Raw genomic sequence first — 23,131 nt, forward strand, 5'->3', positions numbered from 1 at the left:
GAGGAGACCCCGTGGCAGACCAAAGACCAGATGGAAGGATTATATCTCCAAACTGGCTTGGGAACGCCTCGTTATACTCCCAGAGGGAGTGGAGGAAGTTGCTCGGAATAGCGAACTCTGGAAATCTCAGTTGGAACTGTTACCCCCGTGACCCGATTCCGGATAAGCGGTTGCAGATTGTAATGTTGGGCCCAATAAGCAATAACATTCTAGTCTATTTACAGTACACACTCCATGGCTCTCATTTGCATACGAGCAGCCTGCGACTCGTTAATTTAACGAGCCTGTCTCACAGCCACGGTCTGGTCCAGCACAGAGCCCAGAGCGTACTGTACTTCTGTTGTTCTGACAACAAATCAGCCCTGAGAAACAGCAAACGCTGCTGCCAGCCAAGCCGTTTCATGTGTTTTATGCTCGGTACTGTGAATGTACAATGTGTTATGTTGTATAGTGTCTATCCGGCTGCATATGCTATGAATACCAAGCAGCTGTATTCCACCATTACAGAGGTGATCAAACCTTTTTCAAAGGCGGCCATATAAATAATACAAAACACGTTACATTTAAAAAAGGCAGCCGGGCCAGACTTTGGACATATCTGCTATGCAGCAAAACATTCTTTTTGTTGGACGGTGTTCAGTTTGCAGGCGGTGACATGGACGACATAAAATGACCGGGGAAACAACGCGTCCTCTCCTTTATTTAACCCACTAAACCTGAGGTTTTTCTACATCTACTGTAAATCTAAAACGCTTTGTGAAAAAAACATATGTTGCTGTCAGTGGTGCTCAGAACCTTGTTTGTGCCACGCTGTGAGCTTGTAGATTTGCTATGTTTCAATAGCCGAAGTATAACGGCAGGATTAGATGTTAAATCCTGTCTTTCTTAAACCATCTAACCATTGGTTTAAGAAACACAGGAAACCAAATGGTTAAATGGTCAGATTCTTTCCCGGTCTTTAGCCGGGTTAAGGCCATCAATAAGGACACCAAATCCACTCGTCCAAGACAATTTGCCTCCTGGTTCTTGGCCCCCAAGCTGTGGAATAAACTCCCTGTCGCACTTAGCTTCTGCCGTGGTCTGAAGACTCACTTCTTCACTCCCCTTCCCTCAATGACCACACATGAAGCTAGATAGCATTTTTTAGTTTTTTTACTGTTTAGGTGCATGGTCTACCTATGATATTTTTTTCTAGCCTGCTATTCCTATGCATCTTATACAATGGGCTTATTGCCGCATCCCACTTCCAACCCCCTTTACATCGACTTCAACTCATAGGTAGTCGCATAGGTAGTCGTCGCATAGGTAGTCGGTAGTCGTCAGGACGTAAGGAATACCGCCCATAACCCTATGCCGTCCGCTCATTCGCTAAGCACGAGAGAGAGGAGGCAACAGGGGAGGGGGGGCGGGCAAGCGAGAGAGAGAGAGAGAGGTGAAATTTTACACCACTGTGTTTGCATGTGCGCTGCTGCTGCTGCCTCCACAGTGACTGCAGAGAAATAGCAGAGGCATAACAGTCACTTCTCTCCAGTGCGTCCGGCGGTCAAATATGTCCGACCGTAAACGTGCGCTGTGGCACAATAGTTCCGCCACAATAGTTCCCCCCAAAAACATTTTTTTTTTTCTTTTTTTTTTCCTTTTTTTTTTTAATTTTTTTTTTTTTTAGCTTTTTTTTTTGTTGAAAAAAACATTTTTTTTTTTTTTGAAAAAAAAAAAGTTTTTTAGTAAAGAAGCGGGCGTGGACTCTAGATGTGAGCGGCCGAAGGCCGCGAACCTCTAGTTTGTTATATTGTTGTTGATGAACTGACATATTATCTTGCTTATATTATTGATGTATTACCTGCTTATTGTAAGTCGCTTTGGATTAAAAACGTCTGCTAAATGCCTAAATTGTAAAGTGTAAACTGCATGTCCAGGTTGAATGAAGGACATGTCAGACGGTTGGGGACAGGAGGGTCACCATGTCACCATGTCACCATGTCTCCTCTACACACTAGACTAGAGCTACTGTCACTGTCACCATGTCACCATGTCTCCTCTACACACTAGACTAGAGCTACTATCACTGTCACCATGTCACCATGTCTCCTCTACAGACTAGACTAGAGCTACTATCACTGTCACCATGTCACCATGTCTCCTCTACAGACTAGACTAGAGCTACTATCACTGTCACCATGTCACCATGTCACCATGTCTCCTCTACACACTAGACTAGAGCTACTATCACTGTCACCATGTCACCATGTCTCCTCTACACACTAGACTAGAGCTACTATCACTGTCACCATGTCACCATGTCTCCTCTACACACTAGACTAGAGCTGCTGTCACTGTCACCATGTCACCATGTCTCCTCTACACACTAGACTAGAGCTGCTGTCACTGTCACCATGTCACCATGTCTCCTCTACAGACTAGACTAGAGCTACTATCACATGTTACCATGTCTCCTCTACACACTAGACTAGAGCTGCTGTCACTGACATTTCTAAAGGACGCTTTGCCATTTTCATCCAAAGATTATCCGCTGTCAAAAAACTGTGGCAAAAGAAACACCTTTTGATTGCATTATCAACTGTTCATGAGCGTGTTTCTATCCTTTCATATCTCTCTCTCTCTCTCTCTCTCTCTCCCTCTCTCTGAGAGCTCTCTCTCTCTCTCTCTCTCTCTCTCTCTCTCTCTCTCTCTCTCCCTCTCTCTCCCTCTCTCTCTCTTTGTCTCTCTCTCTCTCTCTCTCTCTGAGAGCTCTCTCCCTCTCTCTCTCTCTCTCTCTCTCTCTCTCTCTCTCCTCTCTCTCTCTCTCTCTCTCTGTGGTGATCAGTCAGACAGAAACACCTTGACATTTCAAACATCCAGGGAGACAGTGGCCATCACTCACGCACGCACGCACGCACATACAAACACACATACATGCGCACACATGCGCGCACACACACGCACAGCTCCAACAAGGTGACCTCCAGCAACAGCGTTCCACTGCTGAACCTGTCCAAGAGTGAGGATTTAAAGGTGCAGTTTGTTTTGTCTTATTCCTGATCCAATATCAATATTCTATTGAGCCGAAGTATTTAAAACATCAACTTATAAGGTGGTTACAGGTGGTTTTGGAGTATATACATATGTATTTTGGGGTATTATCCTTTTCTCCACTACATTTCTAAGAAAGGAAAAATTACTATATGAATTAACCAATTTATAATGCATAATGTACTTTATTGTATTACTGTATTTTGTTATTTTATTTTTAAGTACTTTGCAATAAGTATTGAGACTGTTTACAGCGGGAGTGTTTTAAATAGCATAGTTTGTGAGAAAACGCCCCTTTTGGAAGTAGCGAGGATACATGTGTTTACAGGACGTTTGGATTCTACTGTGAGAGTTGTGTGGGAGTGAACAGACAGACACTTTGATGTAGTGTTGGCCCAGTACTGCTGAGTCTGGAGTTTTATCAGATCATTGGTTGTATTCCCCTGGTGATAAAGCTCCAACTATACAGTCTGTGCTTTAGTCAGACAGAGCTAAATCACAGAATAAGCATGAGAAAGATTGTTTTCAGTGAGAGGATAAATAAAATAAGAACGACCCTCAAACATGTTGGATTGGCTTTGAAACATCTAGAGTAGCAGACTTAAAGGACAACTTTGTTTTTTTACAACAAGGGTTCATATTTTAGATAGTCATTAGAGAAAAGAAAAGATGAGTGTTCAAATGTTTTCATTTACTTCTTTCAATCGTTTTAGTGATTTTAACGATTTTTATTTGCATGCATGCCCCCAGGTTTGGGGCATGCATTTTCAGACACAATAAGCCGTCGATTTATTTGCTACTATTTACACCAGCCCCCATACGTCACATATGCCCATGAAAGATTGCGTTGCATCTTGGGAATGGGCTTATTGTGTCTAAAAATACATATTTAGCCAATTGTACGCATGCCCCCACCCACTGAAATCTAAATACTAAAATCACTTAAACAATAGAAAGCAGTAAAGGAAAACATTTTAACACTCATCTTTTCTTTTCTCTAATTACAATCTAAAATATAAACCCTTGTTGTAAAAAAAACTAATTTGTCCTTTAAAGGAGTAGTTCACCCCCCCAAAAACAACTTGTTTTCTATAAATATTTATTTTTTGTCACATCCCTGAACCAACCATTTGATGACCAGGTCATCGGTCAGTATAGCAGACTCGGTAGGAGACTCTTTGGGTCTAGGCGAGACTAGGAGGTAGGATACTCTACCGGAGATTGGCTTAATGTGATAAGAAAAAAAAATAAAAAAAAAACATATCCATGCATTCAGGCTTCATGGGGTATGTAGTGTGTAATTGACAGAAAATAAGTGTTTTGTTTTTTGTTTTTTGTTTTTTTTGTGGGGTGAACTTCTCTACAAAATAATAAGCTGGATCTGGATCGAGGAGGGACAATTATATCTGGCAAATCCATGAATTACCAACAGTTTAATTTATTCTTTTTCAACTATTGGCTTCTCTTACAACCAATGGAACGGAGTCCAGGGCTGAACCATTTTGCTTTTAACGTGTGTTCCTCTTTCATGAGGTCACCTCTGATGTTCTCCACCTTCTCCTTGAAGTGGTCCTCTCTCTGTGAGTCACTGAAGACAGTGAGAAACATTCTGAGATGTGTTCTGACCTCCACCGCTTGAAGGGAGATTTTACCAAGCACCAAAACACTTTGAACGTCTCGTCTGGCTTTATGCGTGCACCCCAGACAAAATGACATGGCACAAAAAATTAACAAATAAATAATAGAAAGTCACCGAAAATGGTAATTGAAAAAACACGGCCGCCCTCACACATTAGAAGGACAAAAAGAAGGACAACATTAGTCCAGAACCAAGGGCATGCTTTTTCTTGATCAATGGTTAAAATGGAGTTTGAAGTTACAATGGGTCACAATAGGAGGGTGAAATGAACATCAAATATGAAAAACACTGAATCAAGCCACTTAAAAACGGTCTGGGGTCTGAGTAGATGTTAAAATGACCCCAAAGGTGTTTTAAAATGAAATATCCCTCTAAGCCCTATTTTTGGTGTGAATATATATTATCTTTTTAAAAGAGAAAGATATTAACTAAAATCCTTGCTTCTGGAGGGTGTCCCTCCCCTGGCACAACATATTTTGAGATGGGGATCATATAATCTTTGGGGGTCCCTGACGCATGACGTTTGAGGACCCCTGACACAGCAACATAGGATTAGGATTTACTGGTAGGATCGGCCTCAAGTCTTAATGGTCAATATAGGAGACTTGTCAGGAGACTCTTTGAGTCTAGGAGATAGGAGACTAGGATACTCTACCGGAGATCGTCCCAGAAAAAAAAAAAAAAAAAAACATCTCCAAGCATTCAAGGCTTCATAATTGTGTCTGGGGTTCACGCATAAAGCCAGACAAGACATTAAAAGTGTTTTGACGCTTGGTAAAATATCCCTTCAAGCGGTGGAGGTCAGAACACATCTCTCAGTGACTCACAGAGAGAGGACCACTTCAAGGAGAAGGTGGAGAACGTCGGAGGTGACCTCATGAAAGAGGAACACATGCTAACATGCTGGGTACACAGCAAGAGGTGCAGCAAAAGCTTAAGCTCCTTAAGGGGGGGGGGGGGTAAGTGTAATAGTGTATGTACTTATGTATTATAGTACAAGCTGAAAGGCATCGATCCGCCATTACTGTGTACACATTGGACGACAAGACTTCCGGGTAAAAAAAAAAAGGGTTGTCAAAAAGGAATTGTTGCAATCTACTTCCGGCCTTCAAAATAAGAGACTGGCCGCGGACGGAGCCTGCGAACGGCAGCTTGGACATTTTAACCCGTTCATGTCTGGAGCACTAAATGAGTTAATAGTTAAAGCATAGAATAGTGTTTAACTCATTCAGAGCCCCAGACATTAACGGATTATAATGTCCAAAGTGCCTCCTTCAGGTCCCATTCACTTGCGTTGTCTTATTTTGAGGCCAGAAGTCCACCACGCAATCACTTCCGGTCTGACGTCATCGGATCGTGCGCCGGAACCGATCGTTCTCCACGTGGAGTTGTGTAATGGCCGACCGGAGCTTTTATCATTGTGTAACATAAGCGAGCATCTGCCTCCATCCTAGCTTCTAAAGTGTAGTTTTGAGATAATGGACATTAAAGATGAGATCCCCCGTCCACCTCAATGTTATGGATGGGACTATTTTGTGCTCGTGGAGCCGTGATGATGCAAAATCAGCGACGGATTTCGTCTCCGGACCCGCGGCCATTCTTCTCGGTAATGTACTCGCCGTTACAGTAATCTATTACTTTTCCCGAGATATCTCGTGAATGGCACTACAGTAATCTATTACTTTTCCCGAGACATCTCGTGAATGGCACTAGATGAGTTAAGTAATTATGTGTAATAAGTGAAGTCTCAGAGGTAACAACGCGTGCAGACAGAGTGTGTAGTACAGGAACTACTAGTTGCTGTGACAACAAATACCAAACTGACAGCTTCTGCCAACACAACAGCCTGCACTGAGAGAGCATGTTTGCACAACAACAGTGAGCCAGGTAAACACAAACATCAAATGCAGAGAGACACTCAGTAAACTCAGGTGAACCAAGAACCGAGCATCTGTCAAATATTATAACTCTAACTCTGGGGGATCCCGGGATCGAACTGGGAACCCTGTGGTTCCCTAGAGGGACAGCTCTACCTTCCGAGCCACTGCTGCTGACATTAGGAAAAGATGCAGGTTGGGTTTAGGGTTAGGATGAGACATTTAGAGGTTCAGTTTAGGGTGTTTTCCCCTGTTTTATACGTCGCTGCGCACCGGAAAGTAGCTGCTCACAGTGCCACCTGCTGTGATCTTGTAGATCTGCAATCTTTTCCGGCTACGTTTCAGCTATTTTGAGCAATTTTCAATGGCGATGTCCTCACGAGCACACAGCAATACACACCTGTGTATATGAGCGTGTGTGCGTGCAATGTGACATCATAAAGTCAATGGAGAAAATGAATTCACAAATAAATGTATAATAAATTTCAATTATATATATATATATAACATATCTCTAAGCAGAATTGATTCCCGATGAAGCTGGTGGATTTGACATATGGCCCACTGCGGGCCACCAAAACTGGGAGGAGTAACGAGGCAAAATAAAGTGTATCTAGGAAGGGAAAGATGAAATAAAGTCGGTCAAATACTATGGTCTGGCTTCCCTGCAGGGCAACCACACTAATGATGAATAGGTCATCTTCGGGAACAGTATTTTCTAGTGTGAGGTGAGCACCGCTCACTTCACACTGGTGTGATTTTCTATCTATCAGTCAGTCAGTCAGTCAGCCAGAATGTGTTTATTTATTCAGTCGGTGGTCAGAGATCACCATCGACAGTGTCGACCCCGTCAATACTAGCACGACTGGAAGGCCATCCCATCATCCCTCTGGCACGTCACACACACACACACACACACACACACACTCACACGTCACACACACACACACACACTCACACGTCACACACACACACACGCACGCACGCAAGCACGCACGCACACAGATCAAAGGATTCCTCAGGCCGTGTGATGTATGTGGGGGAATATCGATCCAAACAACAGCAGCACAACACGCTATGCACACACACACACACACACGCTCTGCACACACACACACACACACACACGTGCTCTGCACACACACACACACACACAACACACAACACGCTCTGCACACACACACACAACAAACAACACGCTCTGCACACACACACACAACACACAACACGCTCTGCACACACACTCCCCAGGACGAGCTGAGCTCAGCATGGACGCTGACACACACACACACACACACACACACACACACACACACACACACACACACACACACACACACACACACACACACACACACACACACACACACACACGCAACGTTCTTGAGATTCTTGGGATCCGTAAGTCCCTCCCAATTACCCTTTGGCACGTTCCTTCAAGGGTTTCGTCTGAAGCTCACACATGAGGTAGTCACAGGTAGTTTTTCTAATTCATTCGGTTCACCTCTGCCAACGTTATTCATGATTTTACCTTATTATGAAGGACCCACAGGCGTGACCACGATGAGCTACACACTGTTTGTAAAATACAACAATCATGTGTTCTTTCGCCCAGTAAAGAAAAAATCGCGACCTTGACGATCTGTTCTTTAGTTATATGATCCAAGAACGCATCTTTTGACGATCAAAACAATATGGGAGCAGAATCCAAGATAAATCCATTTTCTGAATTCTCTACCATTGGTCTGAATGGAAAACCGGAACATCCGGACGGCCTCATCTCCCGAAGGATCATGGGACATTGAGTCCCTGCATTACTATGGGGTGTATCAGAAGCGTAAATGACGGCTAAAGTGTTAAAGGGATGTAACTTACGATCCAGTCCGTTGACGTATCTCATGGTGATCTCACAGTGGCCCCACACGGCGCTGACGATGGGGTACAGCTTCTTGCCCTTCAGGCCCCGGAAGGCCACGCCCAGGTACTGCCCGTCGACGGCGAAGCTCAGCGTCCCCTCGTCCATGTCCAGGACCACCAGCAGGGAGTCGGGCAGCGAGAAGCCCTCCTCGGGCTCCAGGAAGCGTGGGTAGGGGGGCAGCGCGCTGTGGGCACCACGGGGCTGCAACCAATCAATGAATGAATGAATGGTTTATTGCTGTGTTTGAACGCATGCCTTGGTTGTCCCACACGAGCCGCCACAGTCTCATAAATCAGTGGTTCTCAACCTTTTCAACCAAAATAATCATATTTTAACTGGGGACCCCCCCACCCTGATGAGCACTAAGTGTTGAGGCATTACATTTTGTATAACATGGTTCTATTGTGAAAATAGTAGATCGGCTATTTTCACAATTTCTGCCTCTAATTATTTGACAATTTGTCCAATGTTTAATTTGTCATTTTAGAGGTATTAAAAAGTCATTCAATTGTCACTTTAGAAATGTGCAGATACCCTCTATACACTTAAACTTTATGTTGGTTTGTTTACTGTTGAGTGAGAAAACAATGTTGCACATTAAGTTAATCATCTGGGGACCCCCCACAATAATGTGGGGACCCCGACCCACAGGTTGAGAACCACTGTCATAAATCATGTTTTGGGATGAGCATTCTGCACAACTGCCAATCAAAGTGACTGTACTGGCCAATCACAGCACGTCTTTTCCGGGACTTGGCAAAACACAGAACAGCATAACATCTGTTTAGCAGAGTGTGGCGGCTCGTGTGGGACAACGATGGTATGGATGTGTTTGTAATGACTACTAGAAACACATTCATGTAAAAATCACTTTTGACCACAACAAATAGTGTAAAAGTGATAGGCTTATGGGGCTTTTAAGCCGTGACATCATTTTGTAGGCAGAGGAGAATCTGCCCCCAGAGCATTTTCTGTCCCTCGCTATTTTCAACAGATCCGAGACAAAAATAACGACTAAAGTATAATTCTAACACTTTCCTATCAACAACAAAGAGAAGAAAAATGTGTAAATAGTAAAAATATTAAAAAGATTCACGGAAACTGGGGGCAGAAATTCTCCTCTGCCTACAAAATGATGTCATACTTAACAGCCCCATAGGCTCCACTCTATGCTATGAGAGCTGCTGGGTTCTGCTGGGGAAACTGGACAACAGGGACGTTTCTTCCTATTAGACCCCATGGACAGTCATTTAGGAAAACGAGCCTAGATGTTATTTAGCCTGGAGTTGTCCTTTAAGAGTCCACTTGTGCGCTACTTGATAATACAAGGCAATCTTTTTGCAGAAAGTCTTATTCTGGTGAATATTTATGCTCCTAATAATGACGACCCAAATTTCTTTAACAATTTATTTCTATTATTGGCATCGCTAAAAGGTCAGTACCTGATAGCTGGGGATTGGAATGTGACTCTGGACCCTATCATGGATAGATCCACCCATTCTGATAAAACCCACTCGAAAAGTAGGGAGGTTATACAACAGTTTGCTAAAGATCTAAACCTTAGAGACGTTTGGAGAGATAGAAATCCCGATGTCGCTATGTACTCATGTTATTCCAGCACGTACAAGACGTACAGTCGGATAGATCTATTTATGATCTCTGTAGGCATCCTGGATAGGGTCAAAAAGTGTGTGTATGATAGTATTCTGATCTCAGATCACGCACCTAACAGTTTAACTTATGTAGATCCGGGTCGTTTAAAGGATCCCCCCAAATGGAGGTTTGAACAGAGATGGCTCCAGGACCCTGACCTAATGACTTATATTGGAGGACAAATTGACTTATATTTTGCTACTAATACTGATGAAACAACTGCAACCGTGAGATGGGAAGCTTTTAAGGCTTTTATTAGAGGACAGATCATAAATTTCACAAGTTCAAAATCCAAAAAAATTAAACAAAAAGTTTTATTGTTAGAATCCAAAATTAAGAACATGGAGGCCTCTTACTTCATGAAGCCCTGCCCTAAAGTTCATCAGGAAATACTACTCTTACGCGCACAATACAACGAAATTTCGGCCTCCAAAGCAGCGGCTAATCTACTAAAACTAAAACAAACCATCTTCGATCAGGGCGAGAAGCCCAGCAGGGTTTTGGCTTGGCGCATCAAACAGCTCCAAACCGAGAGATCGATTTCTGTCTTAAAAAATGACAGGGGGGAAGATATATCGGATCCAATTGAAATAAACGAGGCATTCAGAGAATATTATAGCAGGTTATACAGTTCTGAGACAACTCAAGAACAGGTGGACCAAAGCACCTTTTTGGATAACATTAATATTCCCCAACTTCGGGAACAGGATGGTGAAAAGTTAGGGGCATCCTTGGATGAGGGTGAGATCTCCGAGGCAATAAGTAGCATGACATCTGGTAAAGCCGCTGGACCTGACGGTCTGCCCATAGACATTTATAAAAAATTTGCAAGTAAACTAACAAAACCCTTACTTGACATGTTCTCGGAATCATTTGAGGATGGAGTATTACCTCCCTCCTTGAGAGGAGCTCTCATTACGCTTCTTCCAAAACCGGGTAAACCAAACAATAGATGTGAAAATTTACGACCAATTAGCCTGTTAAATTCGGATCTGAAAATACTATGTAAAATATTAGCTAAAAGACTGGAAGGTGTTTTGTCTGTAATTATAGAAGATGACCAGAATGGTTTCATGGTAGATCGTCAGGGTTTTCACAATGTAAGGAGGGTACTAAATATATTACACATCCAGAGGGGGGCGCCAGATACAGCCCTTTTGTCGCTTGATGGCGAAAAAGCTTTTGACAGAGTAGAATGGCCGTTTCTGTTTGAAATGCTCATACGGTTCGGTCTGGGGGAGAATTTTTGTAAATGGGTAAAACTGTTATATAACGATCCATATGCAGAAATACTTACTAACAATATCATATCTAAACCGATAAGGATCAACAGAGGCTGTAGACAAGGTTGCCCACTTTCACCATTATTGTTTCTGATTGCATTTGAACCGTTTGCTATTGCTGTGAGAGAGCATACGCAGATTTCGGGCATAAATGTGGAGAGACTAGATCATCGTATAGCCTTGTATGCGGATGATGTAATCCTCTTCTTAAAAAATCTGCAAACGTCTATTCCGGCCCTTTTGGATCTCATTAAAACCTATGGTCATATATCAGGTTACAAAGTAAACAACTCAAAATCATCCATTATGCTCTTAAACTCGGACGAAAGATCTAACCCACCAGATTATGCCTGTCATTTCAAACCAGTAGACTCATTCACCTACCTAGGTATCCAAATTGTTCCAAAATTAGAAGAGGTCTCGAACTGCAATTATAACCCAATATTATCAACAATTGAGAACTCTATCAACAGATGGTCGAGTCTTTCAATTTCTTTAGCTGGCAGGATTAATATACTAAAAATGAACGTGCTTCCCAAGTTGCTGTACTTATTTCAAAACATACCCTTACCACCTCCATCAAACTTCTTCTCTAGAACCAAGAAAATGTTTACCAATTTTATATGGAATAATAGACGTCCCAGACTCCGACTGACATTACTGTATCTACCTTATGATAGGGGAGGGTTACAGTGCCCTAACTTAATGTGGTATCTTTGGGCAGCTCAATTGAGAGCATTAATGTTCTACTTCACAACAGAGAATGCACCGGCATGGAGGGACTTAGAATCTAGCTCCTTACGACTCCCATTCCCCTCTTATATATACTCTGATTCTCAAAAAAATCTCATAAAGAAAACATCTAACCCTATAGTTAAATATATGATTAAAATTTGGAGGGATATTAACAAGCACTTGAATGTAACCTCTCCCATTTCCTGGTTCACTCCGATTTGGGGTAACAATCAGTTTGTACCGGGTAGAGCAGATGGGGGATTCAAAATGTGGGCCGATAAAGGTATACGCCAATTGAAGGATGTATTTGGAAGCTTAAAAGGTACCATGTTATCGTTTGAAGAGCTTGTTACTAAGTATAACATCCCTCGTAAACACCGTTTCAAATACTTTCAAGTAAGGAGCTATATTCGAGCCAACCAAAACCAATCTTTAAGTGCTCCCTCTGTGTCGGAGTTGGAGAGGGCTCTGGTTAAAGACCCCTTTAAAAAGGGAATTATATCAGAATTTTATAATCTCATGGTGTCTTTTTCGCTGGAGACCTCTGAATCTAAGCTTGAAGCCTGGAAGACAGATTTACAGGTAGATCTGACAGAGGAACAGTGGAGTACAGCTTGTATAGAAGCTCAGTCTCAAACAGGGAACACACGATTAAAACTTCTACAATATAATTGGCTTATGAGAGTGTATATCACACCAGAGAAATTGAATAAATTTGATAGTAATATTCCCGATGTGTGCACCAGATGTGGTGAAGACAAGGGCACACTGTTCCACTGTCTTTGGTCGTGTCCAAAATTGATGGAGTTTTGGAAGGAGGTCGGGCAGGAAATTCAAAAAATTTTATCTGTTAAAATAGTACCAGAACCGACATTCTTTCTGCTTGGTCTATATCCAGAGGGACACAAATTGAAAACCTGTGAAATCAAGTTTATTGATATCTGTATCTTACAAGCTAAAAGAATAATTGCATTATCTTGGAAGAGTCTGGGAAAACCGAGTATTTCTCTATGGTTCAGAGAACTGTGTTCATGTCTACCTCTGGAAAAGATTACATATATTTTGAAGGACAAACAAGAGGTATTTCAGAAGATATGGGGTTGTTTCATTCAATATATGAAAGACTGTAACTTGGGACACTTAATGTCAGAACGGGGGGGGGAGTAGTGCTGTTGTTGTTTTTGTTGTTTTTCTTTTCTATGGTTTTGGTTTGTTTTTGTCATGTTTCTTTTTCTCTTGCTTTTGCTTTTGCATTTTGTATGTTTAAAAAAAAAAGTGTAACAATTGTAACAATTGAATTTCCTGTGAAAAAAAGAAAATCTTAATAAATATATTGTTAAAAAAAAAAAAAAAGAGTCCACTTGTGGTTCTCAATTGTTTTATTTGCAAGGATCCCCATAACTCTGAGAGTGTAAAAATGGAATCAGATGGACCAGTAGGGTTCCTGATCTGCTATTATCACCACTGTTTTTACCCATTAACACCTGGAACGCATTATTATGCATTATTACTTTCACCGTTATTTTATGCTTTAACTACTAAAAAATAAAAGATCTACAAGCTCACAGCACAGAGTGCTGCTTTGAATATACTGACCTGATTCTATGAATGTCTTCTAAATCCTTCTAAGGTTTTTGAAAAACGCACGTTTCTACGTCAGTGAGTGTTTCTCAATCTGCAATGCCGAACCACATCTCTAAATATTTAGTCCCAGGGACCCCGAGAAGAAAAATTTGAGTCACAAATGTTCGCTTATAATATATATACAAAGATTTACGGGGGAAAAAAAACATGATTTTTCAATAATAGCAGATCTACAAGCTCGCACTGCGAGCTTGTAGATCTGCTATTTTTCAATTGCTAAAGAATAAAACAATGGTTAAAGCGGTTCCCAGGGCTAAATGGCTTTTAACTCATTGAGTGCCTATCCCGAATTAGTTCGGGATATTAAAAAAATAAAAATAAATAAAAAAAAGATTTTGAAAAAAAATTTTTTGAAATTTTTTTTTTTGGACCCCATCAAATCTAGTGAACATGATTTCAATCGCGATTTTGCATGTTCCACCCCCATACAACCCCATCTAACATACAGGGCAGCCATGTTTGTTTACATAACATGTAAAACATAATGGCGATTATCTCAAGAATGCCTGAACGGATTTCCAATCGGATTTTTTTGTTTGAAAGCTGTGAACAAACTGCACAAATCCACTCCAATGCAATCCAGGATTGCATTGGATTTTTTAGAGCTCATTCTTCTCTGTTTTTTTCCCATGCATGAGGTGTGCAAGGTTTAATCATGGCTAAGTTGACGAAAATAAGGCTTCTAAAATGCTTGGTAGCCAATAGCTAACTTCAAGCTAACTTCATCCTCTTCCTGTACATGCACAAAGGAAAGTGTTCAGGCAAGTCATGGCTGCAGGGCTTCTGCATATACCAGCATATCTCTATGGGATTTTCTATGGCCACTGGGCGCCCTCTAGTGGTGAAAGGGGTGGCACTAAATGAGTTAACAGGCGAACAACACTCAACACGTTAACAGTTCTACTGCCAGATGTTACAATGTATTTATTGGGGCTGGTGCCAGCAAAAAGCAGCTTACCTTTGCGATGTTATAGAAAAAGATCAATTCAATATTTTCAACCAATTATTTTTCATTTTCATTTATTATGTGTGCACTTTGGCCAAGATGGCAGCAAAGGGCAGCCTTGTGCAAAGAATGGGTTTGAATTGGGCCGCTCCGCTTGCCGTGGTTCAGAGCATAGAAATGCATAATCTAGCTCACATCCACAGAGAACAGCCAGGAAGTGATTTGGGACTCCATCATTGCTAACGTGCGGTGGATTTTTGAGAGCAGCGTTACGGGAGATGTTTTTACTGTACACGGCGGCGCGACCCCTTGTCAGCTTTACAGTCATCAGACAAGGTAAAAAAGAACGAGCCGCAATGGCAGCACGCTTGGTTCAAAATTGGGGCGAACGGGAACGTCCGAAGCAGTAAAAGAGTTAATGTCCTTTCTTTACCGTGAGGTTCTTGCTGTCGTGACAGAGGCGGTTGCGTCCCCCCAGGTCTTACCGTGAGGTTCTTGCTGTCGTGACAGAGGCGGTTGCGTCCTCAGGTCTTACCGTGAGGTTCTTGCTGTCGTGACAGAGGCGGTTGCGTCCTCAGGTCTTACCGTGAGGTTCTTGCTGTCGTGACAGAGGCGGTTGCGTCCCAGGTCCCAGCCCCAGGACTCCTGGTCTTGGCCCACCAGCGCCGTGTAGCCCACGGAGTGGAGCGCCGCCTCCTGCGTGGCCACGCCCACCACGGCGTGCGTGCCGCGCTGCCGCGCCGGCCAGTGGATGCGCCAGGCGTGGAGGCCGCGCGTGTGGCCCACGCGACCCCGGATGCAGTCGGTGCTCTGGGCCACCGGGTGGCGGTGGAGGGTCAGGCGGTCCTCCTCCTGGTGTTTTTGGAGGGTCGGTTGGTTTGGGGTTTTGGGAAAACGTTGCGAGGAGAGGAGAGAGAAATACAAGTGAGTTACATCGCATTGACTGAACGGCTATGGAAATGTTACGATTTTTAAGATGCGGTGCCATGAAAAGTAATTTCAAAAAATAAAATCTAAGATCTAAGTTGTGAGCTTGTAGATCTGATATTTTTACTAGTTTCGGTCCGAGACCAACGTCTAACTTCTCTTTTGGTTCACGGGCTAAAAAGATTGGGAACCACTGGTCTAATGCATGTCCAACTGGGGGTCCTTGAAATCAAAATGGTTGAAAATTACTGGCGTACAAATCTTCTCTTATGGTGGTCCGTTCTGAATACCTTGATGAAGACGTTGAGCGAGCGGTCCTCTGGGTTCCATGCGTGGCGCAGCTGTGTGGCGGGCCCTGCAGGGGGCATGTCCAGCAGCTGGTCCAGGCGGGGGGGCTTGGCAAAGTCAGGACCACCCAGCTCGGGGTGGCGGCGGCGGTGCGACGCCGACGGCCGGTAGGACGGAGAGCCCACCGTCTCTGGAGGGAGAGAGAGAGAGAGACTATGAGAACGCTTTATTATGCATCATTCATTGAACCATTATTGTATGCTTTAACTATTGAAAAATACTCACACCGAGTGCCATACTGTGAGCTTTCAGATCTGCTATTTTTGAAAAATCATGAAAAAGTCTTTGAAAAAATAAATAAATACATAAATATATATATATATATATATATATATATTAGAATACTTTTTATCCCACACAGAAAGGCCCTATCGCCAACCCCACCTAGGGTGTGGGCGCTGATGACGCGGAGGGAAGAACACGCCCCCAGCACCCACATCGTCCCCCGGCGGAAATCGAACCCAGGACCTTCTAGCTGTGAGGCGAAGTGCTAACCACTGCGCCAACATGCCCCTTCTTTGAATATTTTTGACCCGATTCTATAGTTGTCTTCTAAATCCTTCTTCTAAATCAGTGGTTCTCATGTCAAGGACTCCCAAAATTACAAAATTGCAAAATGATGTGCAGTTTGGGTTAAGGAGTGTGCTCAGAATAATGTTAGACGTATATCAGTGATGTCAGTCATCTCCAAATGTGGGCACCGTTTGGTATCAGTGATGTCAGCATGTGTTCAGACAGACATAGGACAGACAGACATTGGGTCAGTTCTCCTACCCGTGTCGACGGTGCGTCCGTCCACCGTCTTGATGCCGCCCGAGATCTTCTGACCCATGGTGGTGGTGGTGGCGTATAGGAACCTGACGGGTCAGGGAGGGAGGGGGGCGATGGGGTGGGGTGTGTCCTGTGTCGGGGCGGGGGGTGACTTCCTGTTACCTCATCAACGTGTCGGGGGGGCGAGCAGCGTGGGGAGGGGGCGGGGCGAGCGGGGTGAGCGGGGTGAGAGGGAGGGGCGGAGAGGTCCGTAGAGGAAAGGGGGCGGGGCGTCTCTCTGAACGACGGAGCTGCTCCTGTTGAAGAGACGGAGGACAAGATTAATAAGAAGTCTGGTCTGGTAGAGAGAGAGAGAGAGACAGAGAGATAGAGAGGGAGGGAGAGAGGGAGGGAGGGAGAGAGAGAGAGAACAAACAGGAGAAACGATGACAGCTTAACAACAAGTACACACTCACACACACGCACACTTTTCTCACTCAACGGTAAACAAGCCGACATACAGTATAAGTGTATACAGCAGGGATGGGTAATTATTTTTCCCATGGGGCCACAACATGAACAACAGAACATATTATGGAGGGCCGGGCCAAAAGGCAGTGCTCCCCGCAAGATGTGCTCCTTGCAAACTAAACACATGGCTTTACCTCCAACTTCAGTAAATAAATACTGAAAACCTGGCATTCGGCATCGGCTTTTCTTTTTTTAGCCACTTTAGCCATTGTTGATGGGTAAGGTAAGGCAGGTGGTCTTGTGACCAGTCTGACCACCTGCTTGTTACTGAGACAACATCCAATGATCACGCACACGTGCTGATGTACGCATTGCGTCCAATATGTGAATAAAACATTTCAAAATAAAAAAATGCAGTCCATGCATGAGGTAAAATTTGAAAATGTGTTTATTTTGTAATTTGCCATTAACCCTACAAGGCCGGTCCAAGTGAACCAAAGGGGGCACAATGCCCAGGTCTGGTATACAGGGTATCTCCCCATTTCTAAAGTGACACTGTAAGGATGCAAGGAAGCATACTAGGGCCTTTAACATTCCTAATTTACCTTAACAATGTGACCGCAGGGCGTGACCCTCAGTAAGGCACTGACCAAAATATAGCTAGTCTTAGTCAACAATGTTGACACACACACACACGGCGTGTGTGTGTGTGTGTGTGTCGTTGTGGCATGTGTGTGTGCGTGTGTGCGCGCGCGTACATATTGATATTGAATGTCTAATATATAAGTGCCTGAATGGTCTGGCTCCCCCTCCTCTTATGGAATTCATCCATAAGAGGAGGGACATTGGACGCAGTACTAGGTCAACATCTAGGGGAGACTGTGATATTGATTTTAGAAAAACTACCTTTAGTAAAAACGTTCTCTCCATAAATGGTTGCCAATATTGGAACCAGCTCCCTGCCTCAATTAGAGAGATCCCCACATTCGGTGCTTTTAAAGGGCAGTTGAAGCAATGGCTAAAACGCTCACAAACATGTAACCACCTATAAGAAAATAATTGATGCCTGTATGAATTTACTCTGCCAGGTTAGTCTCTCCTGTGTGGTTTTTGGAGCTGTGTGAAGCACAGGCTCCCTATACGTGGCCGTGTGGGTCTGTGTGTCTGTGTGTCTGTGTGTGTGTCTGTCTGTGTGTGTGTATGTAGCCTGAACTTCCTAAACTTCGGCACGCCACTAGTCCCACAGTTTTGCCACCACACACTCGCGCCATATGTCAAATCGACCGGCTTACTCGGGAATCGTGGGCTATTACTTTTCTAAGAGAAAGGTTCTATAGTTTAATTGATATTAATTTATTAGTGAATTAATTTTCCCCATTGACTTATAATGGGAATCGCAAAAACTCACATTCAATTATTTGTCTCTCGCAAACCATAGGGGCTAGAGTTTCAAGACTTGGAGAGGAGGTTCATAATGATTTCAAGGATTAAATAAAAAATAATTGTGTCATTTGGCCGCATGGTGGCGCCATAACACCCCACTTTACGTTTTGGCCTGTAACTCTTGAACCGTAGGTCGGAAAATTAAAAATATTTTTTCCCTGGATTCCTTGGGTCATGACGCATCTCCCCATATAGGCCACGCCCATTTGCGCCATGATAGATTTTCCGCCATCTTGAATTTTCTCCAAAACACACTTTTTGCTCCTTTTCCTACATATTTTCTTCAAATGTCACAAAAATCGGTACACATGATCCACACACACACACACACACACACACACACACACACACACACACACACACACACACACACACACACACACACACACACACACACACACACACACACACACAGCTCCACTTCACACGGGTGTGATTTTAACTTACTTCTGGCACTAGGCACCTTGTCGCACTAGGCACGCGGTTGCGCCAAGCACCTTGTTTTTGTTGTGTTGTTGTTCGCCCTGTACTGTTCTGATCTTGTTTTTGTTAGTCTTGTTTTGTTTTTTGTTTCTTGTTTTATGTCCTGAGGACAACGGATGAAATTTAGCTTTAAGCTAACTCCGGCTGGTTTACACTAAGATCTTGTATGTTGTATTATGCAATATGTCATAATCTCTGTGTCCATGAACTGGTACTGTCCTGTCTAAATAAACAAATAAAGTAAAGTAAAGTAAAGTACACACACAAAGCCCCCCCAAAAACCCTGCATCGTTGCGTTGCTTGCTCAGAGTTGCTTGCGTTGCTCTCATTTAGATAATGCAGTTTTAATGAGCTGCTTTCACACTGCTGCCAGAGGGAGCTAAACAACACAAAGATTATTTATGACAAATATATCAATGCTATCAGGGAGAAACCTTCTATCTCCATGTTTAAACTCTTTGTATGTTTTTTGGGGGGAGAAAGGCATGACATACTACTACAGAATCACGCAAATGTGGGTGTTTTAGAGAAGGGAGAAGAGTCTGGGACACTTGGAGCGTTGTCCAGGGTGTTTTAGGGAAGGGAGAAGAGAGCGTTGTCCAGGGTGTTTTAGGGAAGGGAGAAGAGAGCGTTGTCCAGGGTGTTTTAGGGAAGGGAGAAGAGAGTGTTGTCCAGGGTGTTTTAGGGAAGGGAGAAGAGAGCGTTGTCCAGGGTGTTTTAGGGAAGGGAGAAGAGAGCGTTGTCCAGGGTGTTTTAGGGAAGGGAGAAGAGAGCGTTGTCCAGGGTGTTTTAGGGAAGGGAGAAGAGAGCGTTGTCCAGGGTGTTTTAGGGAAGAGAGAAGAGAGTGTTGTCCAGGGTGTTTTAGGGAAGGGAGAAGAGAGCGTTGTCCAGGGTGTTTTAGGGAAGGGAGAAGAGAGCGTTGTCCAGGGTGTTTTAGGGAAGGGAGAAGAGAGTGTTGTCCAGGGTGTTTTAGGGAAGGGAGAAGAGAGCGTTGTCCAGGGTGTTTTAGGGAAGGGAGAAGAGAGCGTTGTCCAGGGTGTTTTAGGGAAGGGAGAAGAGAGCGTTGTCCAGGGTGTTTTAGGGAAGGGAGAAGAGAGCGTTGTCCAGGGTGTTTTAGGGAGGGTTCTGGCAGCTGTGTCAGCTGATCTGAGTGAGCAGGAAACAGTTTTGCACATTACAGTTACAATAAAAGGTTTCCACCTGACAGCGATGATGCAGCACAGGAAGTTCACCAGAACTTAGTCTCGCGTGGCCAGACTGTTGACTCCGCAATTTGCAAATGCTCCCGTCATACAGTCTGGAATAACGGTAGAAGAACGATGAGTAACCGGTTAAAGCGGAAGTGAAGCCTCCTCCTCACTTCCGTTTCCGTCTCACATCGCGCACATTCATCATTATATAAATGAAAATCATCTAAGCATGTTTAGCTTGTTGCTTATCAGAAATGACAATTTAAAATATATTTTCTTGAACAGAATTGCCAATTACTCGCCGTTCAGGACCTGTAGTTCCAGACTCTATATAGCATTCAGAGATTGTGGAATAGTTGTCTGGCTACGCGAGACCAGAACATGACCACGTAATACAGCCTATTGGGGGCTGCTCTCCATTCTGATATGCTGCCATTCAGATATTGACTTCTAATTGTCTGAGTGGCAGCACTTCCTTAGAGGTTAGGGTTAGGTATAGAGTTAGTGTCTGAATGGCAGCATGTCTGAATGGGGGGATGTAACCAGCCTATTCCCTTTGCCCTCTGGGAGTTGAAGAAGTCAAACTCCTCCACTTCAGAGGACACACACACACACACACACACACACACACACACACACACACACACACACACACACACACACACACACACACACACACACACACACACACACACACACACACACACACGCACACACACACACACAGATTTCAATAATGTTAAAGACGCAAATAGGCACTGGAGGGAATCTCCACCAAATCTCGTTCAACCCAGATTGGCCTCAAATGAGGGGTTCAATTCATTCTACTGCTATGTAATGCCACCCACATGTGGAATGACCTACTGTATAGACACAGTCATAACAATGAGCAGTGGCCCACCAGGACCTCCGGGGAAATGAACATCTCCAGGTTGAGGATGTCTGCCAGTCCGTTCCGCTAAGCCTGATCACTGTTGTTTGTGGCATCATTAAATTGCGTCCTAAATAATACTAACATGCCAATACAAACCAAACAGTTGATTAAATGGACTTCTACACACTCCATTAGCGAATGATGGAGAGAGAGAGAGAGAGAGAGGCACAGACAGACGGACAAAGGGACAGACAGACAGAGGAACAAACAGAGAGGAGATAAGGTGAGATTGGTTGACGATAAGCTAAAAATACAGCATCCCTATGTAACGCTAGCAGGCAGTTCCTGCTAGCATTACACGCACGCACGCACGCGCACACACACACACACACACACACACACACACACACACACACACACACACACACACACACACACACACACACACACACACACACACACACACACACACACACACACACACACACACACACACACACACACACACAGAGAGAGTTCCTGCTAGCTTCCAGCGTCTTCCAGGATGAGCTGGGGTGACGTGGTCGTCTCATTCATCACACTTCAACTTTAGCATTTCTCACTGTAGTCATTTACACTGAGTGTGTGTGTGTGTGTGTGTGTGTGTGTGTGTGTGTGTGTGTGTGTGTGAGTGTGTGTGTGTTCCTGAATGAGTGAAGACATCCCCCTGGGGGATGGGATGGCAGCTTACAACAGATGGGAACTGTAACATCACATCAGAGCAGCTATGATGCACCGCACCTCTCTCTCTCTCTCTCTTCTCTCTCTCTCTCTCTCTCTCTCTCTCTCTCTCTCTCTCTCTCTCTCTCTCTCTCTCTCTCTTCTCTCTCTCTCTCTCTCTCTCTCTCTCTCTCCTCTCTCTCTCTCTCTCTCTCTCTCTCTCTCTCTCTCTCTCTCTCTCAAGGTATGGTTGTGTAGATCAGATAACACACGTGGGGCCCCTGGGAGGTGGGGGACAAAAGAATAAGAAGAATAGAATGACAGATACTAGTAAGACGCCTCAGGGCGACATGCGACCTCGCATCTGGCCAGTGATGTATATCGGACCAGTTACCCATATATGGAGACCCCTGGTACCCATATATGGAGATATAAATATATATGTATTACATATGGAGATATGCTGTGAGAGCCCAAACATGCTTACTCAGTTATTCGTTATGTGAAAGTCCTAATGATGTCTATGACATCTGACATCATAAACTTTTAAGCCCATACATGGAGATCCCTGTCTGTAGAACCAGCCACACACATATGGGCTGTCTTGACCATCTGTCTTGGCCATATATGCATTCTGTTAGTGTGGTATGTGGCCGATGTGGTCTCCATATATGGGGATTCCCATATGACGTCCTGTTAGATATGGGCTTAATATTGATGACATCAGGGAACTCCATATATGGGCATAAAAGGGATTCTGTTAGTCTGACATGATATCACAGTGAAGCGAGAGCGTGATGTGAGAGCAGCAAACCCATTCTGTTAAGAGTTGTTCCCCTGACATCACAGTGACGTCAGAGCATGATGTCAGAGCGATAAACCCATAGAACTACAATGTCAGGCGTGACAGACAGACAGACACACACACACACACACACACACACACACACACCACACACACACACACACACACACACACACACACACACACACACACACACACACACACACACACACACACACACACACACGTGTAGATGTGATTTAGGAGGACATATGTGTCGGTGTATGTGTATTAACCGGACATCTCAAAAAAAAGGTGGATTTGGGCTCTCTAGACCAATAGAAACACTTCTGCTATTTCAGAATTTCCATGAATTAGCAGGACACCAGTCCTGTCCTGCTAAATGTCCTGTTAATAAGGTGAGTATGTTCCCCATT

The 23,131-nt window shown here is 43.8% G+C and overlaps 1 protein-coding gene across 1 annotated transcript in view; it reads right to left on the minus strand.

Moving 5' to 3' along the window:
• Positions 1 to 16,832, minus strand: part of LOC308284631 (SPRY domain-containing SOCS box protein 4-like) — a gene marked incomplete at both ends in the record, with an annotated part of 33,308 nt that extends 16,476 nt beyond the window's left edge. Inside the window, 4 exons of the mRNA XM_080725314.1 lie at positions 8,422 to 8,653; positions 15,311 to 15,577; positions 15,943 to 16,130; positions 16,775 to 16,832. Coding sequence (XP_080581440.1) covers positions 8,422 to 8,653; positions 15,311 to 15,577; positions 15,943 to 16,130; positions 16,775 to 16,832 — 745 coding nt within the window. The remainder of the gene's footprint in view (positions 1 to 8,421; positions 8,654 to 15,310; positions 15,578 to 15,942; positions 16,131 to 16,774) is intronic.
• Between the last annotated feature and the right edge of the window lie 6,299 nt (positions 16,833 to 23,131).

Source organism: Nannobrachium achirus (genome assembly GCF_963921795.1).
Source record: "Nannobrachium achirus genome assembly, chromosome: 5".
Classification (NCBI taxonomy): domain Eukaryota; kingdom Metazoa; phylum Chordata; class Actinopteri; order Myctophiformes; family Myctophidae; genus Nannobrachium; species Nannobrachium achirus.